This window comes from Charadrius vociferus, unplaced genomic scaffold (assembly GCF_000708025.1).
Source record: "Charadrius vociferus isolate BGI_N301 unplaced genomic scaffold, ASM70802v2 scaffold16, whole genome shotgun sequence".
Classification (NCBI taxonomy): domain Eukaryota; kingdom Metazoa; phylum Chordata; class Aves; order Charadriiformes; family Charadriidae; genus Charadrius; species Charadrius vociferus.
Genome location: NW_009649167.1, coordinates 993,779 through 1,007,568, shown reverse-complemented (window position 1 = coordinate 1,007,568; position 13,790 = coordinate 993,779). Strand labels below are relative to the sequence as shown.

The window sequence follows — 13,790 nt, the reverse complement described above, 5'->3', positions numbered from 1 at the left end:
TAATGTTCAGTCCTAATGTTCAGCTATAAGATGTTCTATTCTGCATGGAGTTGTTTGCAGCATGTAAGAGGAGCAGGAGCAGCTTGTCTTGGTGGCCCAAATCTTCACATAAATCAGTGGAAATCCTGGCATGGACAGAATATGTTCAATGAAGTCCACAAGTTTTACAGCCCTTCTGTACAAGGCTTCATGGTGAACTGAACAATGACTTAGGATGCAATAGGCTATTCACAATATCACAGGGTTTTCCTGGGGGCATTGCTAATACCAGTGCACCATGCCAATCCAGAACAGCTGGGAAAAAAAAAGGATGCTTGGAAAGCTGGAAAAAGCGGCATCAATGAATTGTGCAATGGAGTCTGTAAGCATGAATCTTTCTGGGTGCTGAATGAAGAGGAGAAATGGCGCCTCTCGGAGCTTTTGTTTCAGGCTCTAAGCAGCTTTTGGCATTCATCATCATTTTCAGTTGCTGTGTTTTAAGATGTGTCTGTAAACAAAGGACTTATTTAGAAAATACTTTTTTCACGAGTAGACTGCAAAAGGGTAGAAGACTCAAGGAAGCAAAAGTTAACAGCTTCCAAAGTATAACAATATAAACAAGTTAATAAACATTGAGTGGTAGGTCATAATATTCCTTTCAGATTTATGTAAGAAAACAATATACTATATAAAATCATAAAATAGATGATCTTTCTTCCTTTAAAAGCCTCAGCAATTTCTCTTTAATGGCAACATAATATTTGGAAATACTATTTCCTAAATAAACAATGTCATACTGCTTAACTTAAGGAAATGTACTTCGGTAACAGGAGTTTCAGCACTTGTTTTTCGCCCTTCCCTTTCTCTAGGATGGTTGCACTGCCTTCGGTGAGTCAGCTTAGCCTTGGTTGTGATGGAGAAGGAGGCAAGCCAACTCGAGAGGGACCACATTCATAACGTATATGAGAAATTTGCTCCTTCCTTCAATGATGTGCACTACAAGACGTGGCCAAAGGTGCAGCAGTTCATTTCAGAGCAGGAACCAGGCAGCCTGATTGCTGATATTTGTGACTGGGATTGTATATCCCATTGCTAATGACAGTTTAAGTATGTTCTCTCTATCAAGCAATATTTGTGGCATAAGAGTTTGGGATCAAACTTGGGAATCAAAATGGCCAGGCTGACTATCAAATTTGCCTCCTACTTTGCTTCACTCATAGGTATATGAAGAAATTTGACTTTTCCCAGTATCCAGTAGGTCAACTAAACTGAAGCACTAAAATGAAGCTGAATATATTAAGATGTCATTAGTGGATATAATGTTGTGTATTGGTATGATAATTCTGGAATTTGAAATTTTGTTTAGCTCTTACAACATGTATTGTGTGTGGCCAATTTGAAACAAGTATCATGACACTGTTCTGAGTGCTTTGGGGAACAATGTGTGACAGCTTTTAATTCCCCAAAGGTTTGAAAATGCCTAAATGGTAGGAGGGAAGCCTCTGTACTGGCTTCAGCCCCTGCACCAGAAATGGATACGTGCTGGTTGCCTGATTGAGATCTGGGCATTAATTCGTCATTTCTACACATTTAGGCTAGACTTCTGAATAGCTTTTTGGACTTGTAATCCTTTCCAGCAACACATATGTGTAGTCTCCCCACTGTAGCATGGGAACTGCTGTGAAAGGGAAAAATTACTGAGGGTTGGGCTAATCACACAATCTTTTTGGGTGTCATTCAATCTTTACCATATACTTTTCCCAGTTTATCACAGTCTAAACGCTGGGAACTATATTCCTACCATATCTTGGCAGATTTTGCAATGTTTTCAATGTGAACAAATAAAACAGGTACAAAGAACCAGTTCATTGAATTTTTACTGATGTCACAGACTTTGGACTTGATTAATGCAGTAATTTAAGCTCGGACTTGGCTCCTGGGCTTTGGCCTGCGGAGGCTGCTGGCATGTTCTTGTGGTGTCTGTGGCCAGAGATGAGTTTCATGTGAAACACAGTTGCCAAGAGCGGTGCCACAGCCCTGGAGAGGAGTCTACTTCCAGGGCTCTCCTCTGCACCTCCATCCCTGGGAAAGAGCCTATGGGGTCGGATTAGAGGAAATGTTTTTAGTAGCTGTTGTTTGGCTTATACTGGAGCCTTTCCCTCCAAAAGTGAAAACCAGAAAGAGTCCTGGAGTTCCCTTCCAGTCAGAGCTCCAGGGTAGTCCTCTTTCTGCTCATTCTTCTTGGAAAATAGAGTCCAATATTAGCCAAGTGCTGGCACCATTGCACAGCACCTCGTCTCAGCTGGTGCTGAGGTCAGGCATGGGAAGGACGGAGAGTGCTCCACCTTTTCTCTGGATATCTTTCTTTCCTTCCCAGGAGAAGAGGTCAGCAGTTAATATTAGACAAGTAGTTAGAAGCAGACTTCTATCTGCAGCTCAGTGATGATTCATCTCCCATTCAAACGGCACAACCGACTGATGGGGCTGGGAGGCTCCTTACTGAACATAGGGTTTCAGAACACATACTATGGGATGGCTGTAACCTAAATATAGGGACTTAAATATTTCAAAGACTCAAAAATAACTTTTTTTTTTAAATGAATTAGAGATAAAATCTGGGCTCTGACCCAAGCTTAGTGTTTGATGTAAGTGTAGCCATAAACAGGATACAAACTAAGGTCTGCACAAGGTACAGGGTATTATGTTAGTCCAATGCATTTACCTCCCTGATTTTAATTTGAACTGTGATTTTTATGATGCAAGTGAGAAGGCAAGTTTTCAAAATCAATAATCTACTTTAAAATGCACTTTGTGTTAAGATCCAGATAATTCTGCAAACAAATTATCAAAAATTTAGATAAGATCCGTTTTACTGCTCACATTAAAATCGTTCTTATGTAAAGATGTCTGCCTTCATTTAAACACCAGAAGTATTTCAATTTGGGAAGATGTAAATTTCCCTGTCGCAGGCTCCATTATGAAAAGGAAACTGCATGGAGATACCAGAAAAAGAAACTCCACTGTTGTCATGGTGACAGCAATTAGCAGCAGTTAAAACAGCAAACAATGGATTTAATGGTTTGGTCTAATAGTGACTTAATTACTTAGCAGTCTAGTTTGTCTATCAGCATTTCAATACACAGGAATAATTCAGTGCTGTGCTCCCACTACATGATGCTTTCACTTAGCGTTTTGAGTCTATTACAAGTAGAATTGCAGTAACATCATTACCATAAATATTTTTGATTCTATATGCGGTGGGAAAGCCAAGGTAAATGCTCTCTAGCAATCCTACTTGAACACCTCCTGTCACGCAGCAGCGAGCCCGCTAGACAGAAAGGAGCAGTCTGTGCTCATTGTACTGTGATGGTAAAAAATAACCTGAATTCCACTGCAATTGTATCATCTCCCTTAAAATGGGTGGAGAATTTCAAGCTATTAGGCCAGTCAAGGGCATATATCATGGCTTATGTCAGGAATACATTTTCTCTTGTACAGACACCAAATGTCCGCCTTTCTTTCTTCTCCTTGTTATTTCTTCAGGCTACGGAAATGGCAAATACCTTCACATAAATTGTCAAGTCTATAAACTGGTTGCAACTGCTGTTTCCCATTGGTGGAATCAGCACGAAATGAAGGCCATGAAGTAATGGTATGCCATAGCCTCTGTCTGCCTTATCAAAGTGAGCGCTTTGATGCTGTCCTGTCCATTGCTGGTAAGTTCTGCGTGCTGCCAGTGCCCATAGGTCAGACCTTTAAAGGGTCTAAAGCATTTAGCCCCTTCTAGGCTTGGGGCTTTTTTCAGTGACCAGCAGAATACTTTGGGTTTTGTAGATGAGGTAAATCTATACTAACACAAGAAATGTGTATTATTATATATATGTGTATATATATTATACACACATTTGGTATATATGTATATTAATATAATCTATTATTGTACATATATATACACACCTATTATATATATGTATATTATTATATATAAACTCAGTGAAAAACTGCAAAATGGGTAAGTCACACAGTGAACTGTTTTATTTTGGTCCAAGAACAACTAAAGTACAATGTGCAAAACAGGAAAGGAAAGCCTTATTTTTGCCTTATTACATGGCAGGAATTTAAAATGTTGGCTCTATCAGGAGAAAAATACAACAAACCTTGCTTAGGAAGACTGGGCATATTCAAAGCTCAGTATTAAATCCTTCTGCGCCTCTTCAAATGCTGTTCTTTACTCCCATGCTCCACGGTTTGTTGGCCAACACAGTAATTTTTTGGCTGATGAGGATGACCATGACACTGATCCGGCTGAAAAGTAACCACCAAAAAGAAAGGTTGTTTTTATCCAAATCAGTTACCCATTGCTTCACACAGAGAGGCCTGTTTCAGCAAGAGCAGGGGATAATGCAAAGAAAGAACAAGGAGCTGATGACAAAGCAAGCAGAAGTTCTTGGTTCAGTGGCACTGCTGCCTTAAAGTGTTCATCAAATAACCTCAGATTTCATTTGTCCTAAGATTTTTGCTTATTGTTTAGTTGCCCTTTGCAGTGTAACTTAATGATGGAGGAACTGCCTGTCTTTGCCACTTTTAAAGCAGACATTCAATGGTAGCTTTAGCCTTTACTTTTTTCTTTTGTAAGTTTTCCATGTTCTTTTGTTTTGGGGGCCTTGAAATTACTCGACGACCTTTTAAAAGTTAGGTATTAAGCTTGTACTGATTAAAAGTTGGACAATACTGCAAACAAAACAAATTACAGTGCTCAGCAAAGTTGATATTCCTTTTCTCAACAAAAGGGGTGTGAAGGGCTCTAAGTCGTTAAATCAAAGTGAAATGTTAATATCTCACATCTCTTGAAGTTGGTGAGTAGCCTTACACAGCATCTTCTCCGTGTCTTGTGTGGCCTTTCTTTAATCCCTGAAGGATGTTACTTTTCAAGTCAAGGGCCACGTCATATAAATTGACATTTGATGGAAATTTGAGATTGCATTACTGTTACTGGTACCTCATCATCATGATGATGATCTGAGGGCTGGAGCGATGATCCGAGGGCTGGAGCACCTCTCCTATGAGGAGAGGCTGAGAGAGCTGGGGCTGTTCAGCCTGGAGAAGAGAAGGCTCCGGGGAGATCTTATTGCGGCCTTCCCGTACCTAAAGGGGACCTACAGGAGAGCTGGGGAAGGACTTTTTACTAGGGCTTGTAGTGAGAGGACGAGGAGGAATGGCTATAAACTGGAAGAGGGCAGGTTTAGATTAAACATTAGGAAGAAGTTTCTCACTTTAAGGGTGGTAAGGTCTTGGAACAGGTTGCCCAGAGAAGTTGTTGAGGCCCCATCCCTGGAGGTGTTCAAGGCCAGGCTGGACATGGCCTTGGGCAACCTGGTCTAGTGGGAGGTGTCCCTGCCTATGGCAGGGACGTTGGAACTCGATGATCTTCAAGGTCCTTTCCAACCTAAGCCATTCTATGATTCTATGATTCTACTATTGTACGGGGCTGTGGACCGTGCTCAGCTACACTGTCTGAAAATATTTCAGTCATGATTTAAGAAACATGACCAATAGCTAACGGTCCTTGTTATTGGGTTTCTACATCCTTTGCCCATATAGGGTAACAACCATCGTGTGCCCAAAGGCGATTTGGCATTCTCTGGAAATCCAGGGTAAGGAAGCGAAGGACAAGCCGGATTTATTGAAAAGGGTATGTAGCAATGTTCAGAAGTTGTCTGACTCAAACGAGTTTGTGCCCCAGGAGTACTTCTGTAGAACAGTCTATAGAAATCAGTGTAGCTGAGCTGGGGTTGCTGCTGGAGATGCAGAACTACAGACCTTCCACACACCTTCCCATCCACAGCAAGCTTAAATCCCCATTTGCACGGCTGCTGTGTGAGAAGTTAGAATCGGTGAGGAATCCAGGAGGACACCGGACAACAGGTAGAACTGCATGGTTGTGGACTGTGGCCCTTTCAGCACTGTAATATGGCCACAAATTACAAAGTTATTTCTGTTACAGCCTTTGCCATCACAGATCATGCATGAACTATAGTAATGGTTGTGTTTCCTGACTATTGACAAAAAAAAAAAAAAAAGGTTCAGATGCATTATAAAGATTCAAATAATATGTTGAATTATTATATATACTAGTATACAGTATAATACTAGTATGATACATGTATACTATAGTTGGGATAAGCATGTGTTCTGTTCATCTTCAGGAGATTGTCAAAGGAGGCAAGAAACTTCTGTAGGTGTTCTAAATCCAGGTCTGTAGTAGGAAATATTGGCAGAAGAGGAGTGTCAAGCCTAACTTGATGATTTCTCCCTGTACTCAACACCTATTGCATATGCATATCTAATGAAGGATTCTTGCCAGTTCCATAAATGGAATAACCTATACTAACAAGAAACAAATCTAGACACGATATACCAGCAAAAGTTTAGCATGTGCTGCTTTCAAATGCTTAAGTTTCTGTTCAAGGAGAGAAATTTGCCCTGCAAATATGCAATTCATTCCACAATGTTTTCACTGTCTTAAGAAAGAAATCGTACTCACTTTCTCAGTGTATTCATAGCATAATCTTATTTGAGATTTAATATCACCAAACAACGGAAATCATCCCCTTTGACATATACCGATGGCTTTGTTATTGTTAGCATGATGAAGCCATTCCTGTGTTATTGAAATAAGTAGGATTTCTGCCACTTGCAGTAATGAAAAGAGGAGTGGCACTCGCATTTCTACTTTGGCTAAGGAATTGTTCCAAATCATAATGCAGGACTGATTTTTTAGCATGGCTTTACCTCTGTCAAAGGGGCTTTCTTCTTTATGTGGAAAAGTCATGTTGTGTGTTAATAAAATCTTGTGTATGCTGAGCTCTTGGACTCTGTGATGGGCAAGGGATAAGAAGCTTTTTCTATTAATTTAGATAAGTAATTTCTTTCCTCCAAATGCAAAGGTGAAGACCGCATTTTCTTCTCCTATTAGAACTCAGATACTGAAGTTAGTTATTTTATATTACTGAAATATCTGATCAGACTCTTCATCCCACTGGGAAAAAAAGGGTTCCCGGAGTAAAGAGCATCAAATGGCTTTCCTTGGTGTTAATACCAATATGTGAAAATTAACTTTGCTTTAATCTGTGATCTTTTAGTCATGTGGTAATTTAGGAGAGAAAGTGAGGGGAACCTAAGGGATGTAAACCTGTCTGGTCCTCTAATTTACACTGTCTGAGAAAATGGTCTGCATAATTGCAAATAGTATAACTCTTGAAGTTTACAAGGTGGAAGAGTCTCCTAGGGGAAAAAAAAAGAAGTCCAAATAAAAGGTCCAGAAGAGTTTCCTTACTGTATAAGGTTCTGTCTTTATGGTAAAATTCAATGAAACGCTGAGCAAGAGGAAACCAAGTGTTAGTATCAGATCATATCAGTGTAGTTATATTGCACCATTGTGCCAATTAATATGGACACAACATTGCAATGCCATCATGACATAGTTTCTTTACCCCATAAAGAAACCTCATATCTCTGTGGAACCTTGGTTACTTCTGCATAATACTGAGTTTTGTCAGATAGGTACATCATCACTACCTGCCAGTTCTCCTAAATTCTCTTTTTCCTAAGGATCAATCTGGATTACATTCTAACAGTTTTTTAACTTTTTTCCAACAAAAAGGCACTGTGGTCAGAAAATTATATTCCCTAAAAGAAGCAATATCAAAGGCACAACAAGCAACCTGTCCCAGTGGAAATCAAAGTATAACAAGGTCTGGTATGACAGCATCAGGAACTCTTTAATGCCATAGAAATTGAAAATAAATAATAAAAAAATGTGACTATCAATAATTATAAGGGATGGTGTGAAGAACCAAAGTCAGGATGACTACAGCATAACATGAATTAGAACTAGGAAAAGGTTTTACAAGTGCACACAAAGTAAGAGGAAAGCAAAAAGGAAGAAGAGCAAACAACAGATGACAGGAGAAGTTGCATTTTTCTTTGGTTAACAGTAGTCATCAATAAGTTAGTAGAGTTTTAACCAGAGGACAGGAGTTTAAACTATAAAAAGAAAATAATGTCTTAAAGAATATTTAGATAAATTAAGTTGCACAAATTGTTAGGAAATCATGAAATTTATCTTAAACTACTGTGAACTATCAGATTATCTTTAAGATCTCCAACAAGTGAAGAAAAGCAAATACGTATTTCCAAAAGAGAAAGGACAGCAAGAGGGAGCCAGCCTAACTTAGAATTATGCAAGGCTACTGGAATAAATAATTTAAATAATCTAATTTAAATAGAATAAATTATTTAAACCTACAGAATACTAATGTAATGGGAAGCAGTCGACATGTCTTTGTCAGGAGCAAGCCAATCTGCTTTCTGGCTTTGACAGGGTAATCATCCCAATAGACAGCATAGCAGGAGAAGACATGATATATCTTGACTTTCATGTCATTGTTGCAAGTAAACTAATAAATAGAGCTAAGAATATGCAAAAAAAATCATTCTCAAAATGAATCAGTCGTTCACTGTCCAGTCAGAACATATTTCAAATGGGATGCTCTTGGGACCCACCCTACATCTGTTTCTATGCAAATTTTTAATTAATATCTTTGATGGCAGGCTAGAGAGCGTAATGAACAATTTGTGAAGGGCTCCTATGTAGGAAAAGTTGGAATTATTTTGGAAGATGGGATTTGACGTCCAAATAATGGAGGGTTGTCTGAAATCATTAAGAAGAGATAAAGAAAGCATCAAGAGGGATGGTTGGGAAGAAAACATTCCATGGACAAAGGGAGAATGGCCAGGCAAGATGGACCACAAGCCGAATATGTGCAAGTAGTGTCATACTGTTACAAAATCTGGCAAATACCTGTCTGGGGTATGGTGACAGCAGTTTCGTGGAAGGCAGAAGAATGAGTTACCCTCCTGCACTTGGTACTTTTGAGATCCTAGGTGGAATATCATATCTGCTTTTGGGAACAATGCCTTACAAAGTTTGCAGTCAATATGGAGACATTTAAAATAACTGATGTTTGGAAAATCTGAATTATTAGAGGAAGCTGAAGAAATTGGGTTTGGCTAGTCAACAAAGTAAAAAAATAAAAGACTGAAGGAAACATAATAGTCTTCAAACACGTAAATGATTTTTAGAGAAAGCTGATCTTTATTTGACACAGGAAGAAAAAAAATAATCATCTTACCCTGCAGCAAAGGTTATTTACCTCAGATATTAAAAAGCTTTTAAGAGGTTAGACCAGTTTGGGTCACATTGGAGGCAAATGTTTAATTCTACCTTGGAGCTGGCAAATGAACAACCTCTATTTTGCTACATCTATTTTAATGGCCACCTGGCATTTTTAAGAAAAATCCATTAACTTTCCTATAACCAGTTGCTACCTACCATTAATACAGCTCCTCGCACAGGGGTGAACCTCCTCCCTGATGGTGGTCAGAGGTGCAAAGTGCTTACAAAGTCTGAATATCGCAAGAGATCTTGGAGTCAGAGGAGAAATAACACCCATAGTGGGATTTTCTGGTTTTGAGAAGGCCACCCACAGAGGACCTGTGCTTGTTCTGAGACATCTGCGAGCCCTGAGTTCAGCTTTGGTCTCACCACTGTTAGCGTTTTATTTAAAGCAAATAATACAGTTATTGCTAAGACAGTAATCACAAATTCTTAGAGGCTGAGCCTGTGGTTAACACCTGCAAGCTTTATCTGTCGTTCACGCAGTTGCTCTCACTGGTCTTGCCCACTGACAGCGTTGTCTATCTGTGCAATTCTCACTAACAGCGAGGAGCTTGATTTCTATCTCAATTAAACCAGAAGCTTTGTGTTCCTAGCGTTCATATTTTCATGCAAGTTATAACCAATTTATCAAAAATATCCTGTTTATTTTCAGTGGATGATACATAGGTATCTCAGGATGGGGTCAGGTCAGAAAACTTGACTTCTTCTTTCTTATTTCTTAGAAAAACATGCATCACAACAGAATCAGCTCTGCATCTTATGGTCCCTTCTATTGCTCCAAGTTACTGGAGTGCAGAAGTGGTGCAAAACTCCAAATATACCCTTATATTTAGTTTAATTTTCAAAGTAGCAGCCAGCATCCTGCTCAGCATTTTTAAATGTAATAATTTATTTTAGACCACAGTCGGCTATCTCTGGTCTTATCACTGTCATCATGTTGACAGTATATCTGTTTTAAATCTCACCCACATGTCCTTAACAACATGTTACCTGGTTGGAAGGTCTTGACCGGCTGTTGGGTGTCATTAAAAGAGGTGACAGCTTCTCACCGGCTGCATAACTTGCTCTTGTACAGCTGTTGTCTTCTGCTCTCTCAGGGAGCAGAGCAACGCGGCCATGGTTTTGGAAGGAGGGATGGCTGAGCAGCTGCCACGTGATGGTTTTGGCAGGTTTGTGCCGTCACCCAACAGCAGGCTCCCAAGCACGGAGGTTTCACTCTGTACTACAAAAAGCTTATTCTCCTGCCGAGTAAGACATTGAGACCCAGAATAGATCCAGAATGGCATTCAGGCACCTGAGCTGGGTGCGCATTTAAACCTTTTTCACTAAATAGAGATCCCTAGTGCCAAAGACTCTTTTGGGGTTGGTGTTTAACAGAGCATTGCAGAGATTTTGCTTTTTTTCTCTTTCCAGTGCAGCCGAGTCCTCAGGGCACTCACCCAGAAAGTGAGAGAGCCCCGTTCATCTCTTTCCTCTGCCGGCGGGGGGGTCAAACCCACATTTCCAACACCTGGGGACTTGCCCTAGTCCTCAAACACCCCTCTGTGCCGGGTGGAGAAAACCACAACCATACCTTGGAACCTGTAGCCAAAAAGCCAGAGAGAGGTGGAAGAGGAGCCTAATCCTGTAGCCCAGCACGTAGGAGCACAGCCGGGAGGGAAGGATAGACGGCAGCTGCCTGCATTGTTTCCTCTGTACGCAGTGACTAATATAAAGTGTACGAGCAAGATTAAATGGTCTTTGAGAGCAGACAGAGCTGGTTCTGAGAGCCCACCGGGTGAACCCCAGAGGTTCTGCAGCTGGTGAGACTGGGGCAGCAGCTCCAGGCAGAGCCCTGCTGCTCTAGGTGGGAAGAGGGGAGGAGTAATTCAGGCTCGGAGCAGGCGCCTCGAGGATGGCACGAAGCAAAGCAGGGGAATGGCTTGAAGAGAGCTGCTCCACCTGACCTTATTTTATTACCCTCTTTTGCCAGTTTTAGCTATAGGTGTCCCCACTTCTATGCTGCTGTGACAAGCATTTCAGAATTGTCTTTAATATAAACACAGAAGTAATCCCACTGAAACCAGTGTAGCTTCCAAAAGCTTAAAATACAGCATATAATTATATTCCTGAATCAAGGCTTTAATAAGTTAATTAAATTTCATAATTATAATGATTTTTATAAAGGCAGCATCCTCATTTGCTAATGCTAACCGCAAATGTGGGAAAATTAAAGAAGGAACAAATTTTCCAACCTAAGTAATTAATGAGTTACATTTTTAATAGGAAAAAGTTCTTAATGGAAACACTATTTGAAGTTTACTCAGTAATTCTTTTAAATAATTCTTTGGTATATTAGTATTTTTCCTCCCCTTTTTATTTTTGATAGCACCATAATGAAGAGCATAAAATAATATTTAACTTAGAATCATGCCTTCTATATATGTTCCGTTTGTTCCTATTATTAGAGCTGACAGAGATAAAGTGACATCTGAAGTGTATACACTATATATACAAAAGAGTCTCCGAGATAAAGATTCTGTGATCCTTAAATACTTTCCAAATGTCTCTGGAGGGATTTAATCTCAGTAAAGAAATTTGACAGAGAAAAGCAATTTCTGATTACACAGATTTCTTTTTGCCATTTAACAGGGTTTAAATTGAATCACTGACCTAAAATATTCATTTTGAAAATGACTTCTAAAAAAAAAATTCGAAGTTGTTGATGCTTTCAGTTTTGTTCTCTGAAGACAGCAGAATGACACCAAAATGTATCTTGCATTGTCTTCTTGTTCTAAATAATCCCTTTTAGTAGGATTAGTCACAGTATTAAATTAAGAGAAGGAGCAATTAATTATATTCTTATGAAATGAAGAAGAGAAGAATCTTTGAAATGTTCTCCTTTCCTCCTCACCCCCTCCCTTTGAAATCTAAAATTGCATTACATATTTTGCAGTTACTGAAAACCTTTCAGTCTCCAATTTAAACAGAAGTGGTGGGAATGAGCAGTACATGGCACAAAATTAATTTGGATTGACTTCCAGTAAATGCTAGGGGAATGTATGGCCAAAATGAAGAGGAATGCTTGATTTATAACAACTGTTAATCCATGAAGCAGGGCCTTGCTGCTGCAAAGAGCTGTCAGGCATTTTGGACAAATATCTGTGCTCACCCCAAACAAATATTTTTGTGCTTAGATTTCTTTTTTGCAATGGTTTGTTTGGATGTTTGAAAAATTGAATGTGTTCTCATCACCATGGCATGGTGTTGGTTAGTATGATAATGATAGAATATTCATTAAAGCCCTTTTTGTAGTGAACCTACAGGGTTTTTTCTAGCTTTTATTACAAGGGTTGCATAACAGCTAAAAAGCTTTGAATATTCTTCTGTGGAAAAAAGCATGAGGATAAACTTCTGGAGGAAACGATGGTAGGTAGACAGCTACAGAGAAGAGCAGTGTAATAATAAGGATGTATAGGTAACTCTCTGATAAACTTGGGGAAAATGACCGCAGATTATTAAGAGAGATTGCGAGGGCTGTGAGGGCAGAAAACACAATATTGAGAAACTGCAATTATCCATATGTAGGTTGTGTAAATGATACACAGGGGCACGAAGCCTCTTGGAAAGATTAATCTGAGAACCCACAAAAGGGAAAGAACTCCTATTAGTCTGAAACGGTGCGTGAGGCCCACATCAATAAGTAATTGTGCAAGAACCACATTGTCTCACTGCCTGTAATGTGACCGTAATCGAACCTCCTGCTAGGAACAAAAATGCTGTAAAAAATGCTGCATAAAAGTTTACTACCAGAAAGGAAGAAACTCATAAGGAAAAGGGAAAGGGAAAGCCAGAAGGGTAAAACGCTGGCAGATGAGTGTGGAAAGTGCTGAAAGACTCGATGTCGAATGCTTAGTGTAGCTGCATGGCACCTGTAAAAAGGCGGCTGTTCAACAAGTTCCTATGTGATTTATAATTACAAATGGAATGAATAGGCTAGTGATAAAGATTGCTGGTGACATAGAGTTATTCAGTTTTGCGAAGAGTTGCAAAAAAATTCTCATATGAAACTAATGACTGGGTGCAAAATTGCAGAAAATTACTCGTGGATAAATGCTAGGTAATGTGCACAGAAAAAAATAGCGAAGTGTACAGGCACAGCAGTACCCTCTATTCTTGTTCAGAAAAAAGATAGTGAAGTCATTATGGGACTCATTTTCATTGTCCTGAAAAATATTAGCTAAGCATTCAAACCTGATCAAAAAAGTATTCAAATATTAAAAGCGAAAATGAAAATCCAGAAGAATGGTAGAAGACAGATACCTGCTGCATCCGTATCTCGAATACTGCATGTAATTCAGGTTTTCTCCATCTCTGGAAGGGTATAGATGAACTAGTAAAGGTCCTTATAATGATCAAAGGTACAAATTGTTTATGTATGAGGATAGATTATTGGGCTAGGGCTCTTCAACTAAGAAAAAAGAGTATCATCATGAAAGTATCATGAAAGAAGTGTATACATCGTACTGTTCCTGAGGGAGAAGGGGATAGCATCCTGGAACCCACAAATGATATCAAATTAGTGAAGAGA

The 13,790-nt window shown here is 39.4% G+C and overlaps 1 protein-coding gene across 1 annotated transcript in view; it reads left to right on the top strand.

Annotated features, from left to right (window-relative positions):
• Positions 1–892: 892 nt before the first annotated feature.
• LOC104289470 (putative methyltransferase KIAA1456) overlaps positions 893–13,790 on the top strand; it is a 17,655-nt gene continuing 4,757 nt past the window's right edge. Inside the window, 3 exon segments of the mRNA XM_009888421.1 lie at positions 893–1,046; positions 3,523–3,567; positions 3,570–3,695. Coding sequence (XP_009886723.1) covers positions 893–1,046; positions 3,523–3,567; positions 3,570–3,695 — 325 coding nt within the window.